Consider the following 7399-nt stretch of genomic DNA (forward strand, 5'->3'; position numbering starts at 1 on the left):
ATTTTCCATTTGGAAAAAAATCTCGAAACGTGATCATTTTACCTTTTATCCAGTAAATTGTTATTTACAGTCTGCTCGAGTGTTTTCAGTTTATTATTATTTGAGTTAAAAAGAAAATATAAATATACATTATTTCTTTGATTGGTAAAACAATTGATTTATTTACAGAAGTTAAATTCTAATTCATTATTATTATTTGAATTTATTTTAAAGTTTAAGGGACCCAATGAACTAACAAACACAGTTACATAGAACAAGTTGAAGTGAGTAAATAAGAACACTTAGCTCACAATATTTGATAAACCAAAGTTTATTCATACAAATTCAGAGTGCACCATTATTTATCTATATAGGAAAGGGAAAAAAGCGCTACAATGAGATCATGGTTAGACTGGGACTCGTGCAATAACTAATGCTCAAGACATCTTAGCTAATAAATAAGTATGAAAATGGTAGATCTAAATGATAAATACTGTTAAGATGTGGCCATGCTACACACCTATAAACTCAGTATATATACAGCTCGAAATACACAGTTCAGTTTGTCCAGAAGGCTGGGTTTATTTTCAGTTTTTGGACATTATTTAATGAACAGGCTCTTTCCGTTCTTCAGCTGTTTTTCTTCTTTCTTCTGCTGGTGTTTTCAGTCTTACAGCTGGATTTCTTGAACATCTGAAGGCGTTTAAAGCTCCTGCTGCATTTGTCCAGCTGTGTGTCCATCTGCGTCAGGAACTCTAGAGAGAGATGGAGAGTGTTGAAGCAGTAAAACTACAGCACAGTGAGAGAGAAGGAGAAAGAGAAAGTTTCTCACCCATCCTCTGGATCACAGCGGTCAGCATCGTGTCCTCCTCCTTCTCCCTGATGAAGAACAAGAACACATCCATCAGTAATAACACACAGTCATCATGTGACCTCCCACTGCTGATCACGTGACCTCTGACCTCTGCCTGTCCTGATCCAGGCTGCTGATGATGTCATTCCTCTGCTGGATGATTGACAGCAGGCGTGACATCAGCAGATGTTCCTGATGTCTGTCGTCAGAGCTCCAGTCCTGCTCTGAGAGTCACACACACACATTCACAATCAGCTACAGGACTCAGATCGGTTCATTCACTGTAAACTCTGATGTTCTTACCTGGTTTGTTAAAGAGGTGTCTGATCTCAAACTCCACATCGGCCTGTTGATCCTCCAGACGCTGCTGCTTCACCCTGAGAGCACACACACACACGTTACACACACATTATTCTGCTGGTCATGTGGTGTATCTGTGTGATGTGTGTACTCACATATACACCAGCTCTGTGTCTCTGCGCACTAACATGCTCTTCTCATGAACCAGAAGGAACCAGTCGACAAGAAGATTCTCTGAAACACGCACACACACACACACACGCGCACACGCACACAGTTAGCTTATCTGTTTACTGCATCTGTTAGCAGCTACTATAGTAATTTTACAGTAGACTAAATACTACCGTGTTTTTGATATGAAAAAAAAAAAGTTGTAGTTACATTTTCAAGTAACCTTTTCTTAATTAACCCTCTAGTTCAAGAAAATGATATTCTAAGTGCCCCACACATGAAGTTGTAATCATGACGTAAATGTTAAACTAATCACTTGTGTTCCTTCTAAACTCTGAGCATTACCGTATCTGCTTACCATTGGTGCATCTCCTCATCTCGGTCTCCAGCTGCACTCCTCTCCTCTCCAGCTCCAGCAGACGCTCCTCCAGCTTCTTCTGCTCCACACACACCTGCTTCTCTGACACACGCGTGTCTGTGATCACCTGAACACAATCCATCAGTCATCCACACACTCAAACATCTGTGCTTACAGAGAGAAGCAGATTCAAGCCCAAAGCTCAGAGGCAGAAGTGTTGTGTTTGTGATCCTGTGCTTTATTAATATGTGTTAATATCAAAATTATGTGTGACCCTGAACCACAAAACCAGTCATAAGGGTTGATTTTTTAAACGAATCATCTGAAAGCTTAATAAATCAATTTGCCGTTGATGTATGTTTTTTTTAATGATAGGACAATATTGTGTTTTCAACTATTTGAAAATCTGTAATTTTCTGAGAGTGCTAAGAAAAATATCTAAATACTGAGGAAATCGCCTTTAAAGATGTTCAAATTAAGTTCATAGCAATAAAAAATTGTTTTAATATATTTATGCTAAGAAATGTACGGTAGCACTTTATTTTACAGTCCTGTTCCTCATGTACATACTATGTACTTATTATAGTAATTACAATAACTATGTAATAACTAGGTACTAACCCTGAACCTACCCCTAAACCTAACCCTACCCCATGTAGTTACCTTGTGTTACCAGAACTTTCTTAGATAAATGCACTGTAAGTACACTATAAGTACATGATAGTACACGTACTGTAAAATAAAGCAACCGATATCTTCACTGAACATGATCTTTACTTTATATCCTAATGATTTTTGGAATAAAGGAAAAATGTATCATTTTGACCCATTGTCTGTTCTTGATGATACATGCTACGTTCGACTGGTTTTGTGCTCCAGGTTCACATTTACTGTTGGACAAACTTCAACTGAATTAAACTGCAACAGTCGCTGCAAACGTTTCATCACAAAGATCTTTTCACATGTAACTTTGAAGGGACAAATATTTGTGACTGTTTTTAAATCTGAATATACACAGAAACAAATGCATTGTTGAAACTGAAACCTAATAGAATGCATGAATTCATATAATAATTCAATTTAAAGGGTTAGTTCACCCAAAAATGTAAATAATCCTGCGTTTTACTCACCCTCAAGGCTATATGTATATGACCTTCTTCTTTCAGATGAATCCAGTCAGAGTTATAATAAAACTGTCTTTGATCTTTCAAGCTCTGTTGCTGCAGTCAGTGTGTGTTACATTGCTTCAGTCCAAATGATGTGAAATAAAATTGGCTAATCTTTTGGACTGAAGGAATCCAACACCGACAAGACTGCAGCAACAGAGCTTGAAAGATCAAAAGGTTTTTATTATAACTCTGACTGGATTCATCTGAAAGAAGAAGGTCATATACACCTAGGATGCCATGGGGTGAGTAAAACATGGACTAATTTTCATTTTTGGGTGAACTAACCCTTTAAGGGTTTTTTTCCTCTAAGATTATCTTGTATTGTACGTGAACCTCTTTTTTTTGTTAATATGAAGTATTGTTCACTCCAGCAGCACAACAAAGACAGTTTGTGTCTCACCTTCCTCTTTATTAGCGGAAAACCATGAACAGAAGCTACAGCCTGGTGCATGCTGGGAACTGAAGATGAGGCTTTGTGTGCAACTGAGGCTTCGCAGCTGGTGGGGTTTTTCTTGACAAAGAGGAAAACAGAGAGACAGTCTCATGTTAAAACACACACACACACACGAGAGTCTGCAAAGAGAAAAATAACCCACAACCACAAACTGTGACTCTTGAGCGTCAGATGTTTGTTTGTCTGGTTCTCTGACTGAATGACGCTCACACACACACACACACACACACACACACATCGACTAGAGACAAGTGATAACAGCTTCAACCACAGGTTGAACATTAGAGAGAGTTCACATGACTCTGAAAGGGAAATAAAGCTGCACTCTGTTCTCTATTTCAGTTCATTAAAGTGGAGATCCTGGTTCTTGGTCTGAATTATAGACTCAGGCCTAATCTGCTCTAAACTCAGATCTGATCTCATGACGACTAAATGATGAATTAGGTTTAAGGTTCTTCACCTTCCGTGATTATACAATCACGTGGCACAAATTTTGTCCGTTTTGAGTTAGCTTGCATTTTTTTTTCAACTGCTTACACACAATATTTACTTGTCACACAGTTTCTGAAGCTCACACTCAAATAGCAGAAGCACACACCAAATCACAAGGCCCTAAGCTAATTCTGGCCTTTGACTCAGTTTTCAATTTCATAAAACACTTTTTACACAACACACAGTTCTCTATGTAACACACATACATCTAACAGGAATTAATAATATGGCAAAGGTGTTTGCAAATGTTTGTGATATTTTGAATGCAGTGCTTCATTTTGCAAGAGATGTGAGGATCCCTGAATTTTGTGCGTTCAATTTTTGGATGTGTATAAAGTTTTTTTTTTTTTTTTAAAGATGCACTTTTTTAAAAAATGTAAGTAGTTAAAAATAAAAATCTGTAACTAAGTCAAAGACTGTGAATCAGTGTTTCTCAGGTAAACCTGATACTGAAACCTCTGCTAACAGCAGCAACTCTTATTCCCAGCCTAGAGATCACATGACTCGTCTAAACCAGAGGAGGCTAAATATAGAGGAGGCCAAACTTAAACTAGAGTCCAACCCAGTGTTGGTTGACTAAACCTGCTGGTTTGTGTCAGTTCTTCAGAAACTAACTTATTCAGTACCTCTTCATCCTTGGACTTGTCCTGCAGGAAGGGGTTAAAGGTCATGGGCCAGTGGCGGGAATGAGAGGATGGAGCCGCAGGAAGATGAGACCAAGGACCAGGATCAACCAGCTTCATCCAGGGATGTTCCTTACGGACAGTGCTCTGAGACGACACTGAGACCAGAACGAGAAAAACACACGAGACACAATAAAACATGCATTTCAACTGATACAAATTTCAGATTTCATGACTGAATGTAAAACATCAAGCTAACCATCACTGTAATAATCACCAATTTAAAATTAAATATACTTTATGAAACCATTATATATAGCAGGAACAGAAATAACAAATTAACAAAATGAGGAAAAATGTATTTGTTTTGTGAGTACTGATTTGAGCAAGACATTAAAAACAAGATGAAGCACTTGATATAGAGCCACATGCATAAAAGAAAATCTAATTAAGCTATCATTACTCTATATATTTAGATTCATTTAAAGAATGTTGTTTTAACAACTATTGAGTGATATTAACCTAAAAATGTTTTTGTACTGATACTACTTTATATAGTTATAAATTGTTTAGCATTATGTATTTCATGTTTTCAGACCTATGCACATGAACACTCACAAAAAAAACCTCATCTAATCTTTAATAATAGTGATGATAATACTATTGTCAACAGTGTATGTAAAACTGGTAAGAAGTCAATCAATGTAACACTATTATTTATGCATTGTCCAGTGCATGCTGGGAAGAGAATGAATGGGATGGAACAGAAAAGCTTCTGTTTGTTTGAATTCAAATAAATGCATTAATCATTAATTATCACAGGACAACTACTGGAAACACATAAGTTGAATGTACCGAAACAGTCTGTTTTATGATGTTTACACTGTAGCAATAGTAAAAGTAGCATAGTAACACAGAGATAAAGATTCTAACCGTTTTCAGGGCGATGATCTGGTGATCTGGGGGTGGGGCGAAGAGGGTCCTGAGGCTCCGCCCTCTTTCTGGGAGCAGGTTTGGGAGGTTCTTGTATGTCACTCTCTAATGAGGTTGATAAACGTCCATTATCCATTTTGTCTTCATCTGTCTCACTCCGGTCTCTGTCCGTCTCACTCCAGTCTCCATCTGTCTCACTCTTGCCTCCATCCGTTTCACCCCTGTATCCATCCATTTCACTCCTGTCTCTGTCCGTCTCACTCCTGTGTCCATCCATTTCACTCCTGTCTCTGTCCGTCTCACTCCTGTCTCCATCTGTCTCACTCCTGTGTCCGTCCATTTCACTCATGTCTCTGTCCGTCTCACTCCTGTCTCCATCCGTCTCACTCCTGTGTCCGTCCATTTCACTCATGTCTCTGTCCATCTCACTCCTTTGTCCATCCATTTCACTCCTGTCTCTGTCCGTCTCACTTCTGTCTCCATCCGTCTCACTCCTGTGTCCGTCCATTTCACTCATGTCTCTGTCCGTCTCACTCCTGTCTCTGTCTGTCTCACTCCTGTATAAGTCCATCTCAATCCTGTCATCGCCCGTCTCATTGTCTCTGTCTGTCTCACCCCTGTATCCATCCATTTCACTCCTGTCTATGTCCGTCTCACTTCTGTCTCCATCTGTCTCACTCCTGTGTCCGTCCATTTCACTCATGTCTCTGTCCGTCTCACTCCTTTGTCCATCCATTTCACTCCTGTCTCTGTCCGTCTCACTCCTGCCTCTGTCCATCTCACTCCTGCCTCTGTCCATCTCATTCCTGCCTCTGTCCATCTCACTCCTGTCTCTGCCCCTCTCACTCTTGTCTCTGTCCATCTCACTCCTGTCTCCGTCTGTCTCACTCCTGTCTCTGTCCATCTCATTCCTGCCTCTGTCCATCTCACTCCTGCCTCTGTCCATCTCATTCCTGCCTCTGTCCATCTCACTCCTGTCTCTGCCCCTCTCACTCTTGTCTCTGTCCATCTCACTCCTGTCTCCGTCTGTCTCACTCCTGTCTCCGTCCATCTCACTGGTGTTGTTCTGTGAGTATTGATCTGCGGGCCGGTCGTGACCAGAAGCAGGTTTGCAGGGATAACTGCACTGCAGTGAACCCGTCTCAGTGTTCACTGTGAAAGAGATCGGCAGCAGAGAGCGACGACAGCGACTGCATCTGAAACACACCGACAGACGATCAGGACAGTGAGTGTGGGTGAGGTTTAGATGATTATGTAGAGGTTAAGCTATACCTGTGAGGGTCAAATGTCCTCAATTATATACTGTAATATCAGGACAAATGACAACGGACATTTGACACTGGTCCTCACTAGTTAAAGGTTTCTGTGATGGTTATCTTTAGGGGTTGGGTTAGGCCATAAAAATATAACTAATCTAACATAAAATCAATGGACGTCAAGGAAGTCTATATGTCTAATGTTTTCACTAATACAGTGAAACGAACGTGTGTGTATTCAGAGAGTGTGTGTGTGTTCAGTGTTTGTGACAATGTGTGTGTGTGTGTGTGTGTGTTTTACCTGAAGCAAGAGCGGTGATACAATTGTCCCTTCACCAAAACCCTCTGAATGAGATGAACACGTGTGTGACAGACACTACAGACACTTTTATCTGAAGATCTGACCACGTCTGATGAGAACTGAGAGAATGAGATCAGAATGATGAGTTACCAGACAGACCGATGGACAGACAGATGGGTGAAGAATTGGACAGACAAAAGGACAGGCAGGCAAACAGACAAAAACACATGTAGATAGATAGATAGATAGATAGATAGATAGATAGATAGATAGATAGATAGATAGATAGATAGATAGATAGATAGATAGATAGATAGATACCTGAGTGTGTGTCTGTTTTTGTGTTTTGGTGCTGCTGGATTCTTTGTTCACAGGAATCTTCTGACCGACTGATGATGAAATACAGATTAATCATGATGAACATGCGTGATCTTTAACAGTCAATGGTGTCTCATGATCAGTACCGTAAGAGTTTTCCTCTGAAGAAACAGTAGAGCTGAGAGACATATG

General features: G+C 39.8%; 1 protein-coding gene across 1 annotated transcript; it reads right to left on the minus strand.

Moving 5' to 3' along the window:
• Positions 1-338: 338 nt before the first annotated feature.
• LOC113085765 (MICAL-like protein 1) lies at positions 339-7358 on the minus strand. Its single transcript, XM_026255256.1, has 12 exons — positions 7354-7358; positions 7211-7278; positions 6890-7008; positions 5333-6528; positions 4403-4557; positions 3231-3341; positions 1662-1788; positions 1288-1366; positions 1136-1209; positions 942-1056; positions 812-858; positions 339-734 (listed from the first exon to the last, which is right to left on the minus strand). The coding sequence occupies exons 4-12, from the start codon at positions 6381-6383 to the stop codon at positions 610-612; spliced, it is 1884 nt and encodes a 627-aa protein (XP_026111041.1). The 5' UTR covers positions 6384-6528; positions 6890-7008; positions 7211-7278; positions 7354-7358; the 3' UTR covers positions 339-609.
• Between the last annotated feature and the right edge of the window lie 41 nt (positions 7359-7399).

Source organism: Carassius auratus, unplaced genomic scaffold, assembly GCF_003368295.1.
Source record: "Carassius auratus strain Wakin unplaced genomic scaffold, ASM336829v1 scaf_tig00042172, whole genome shotgun sequence".
Lineage (NCBI taxonomy): Eukaryota > Metazoa > Chordata > Actinopteri > Cypriniformes > Cyprinidae > Carassius > Carassius auratus.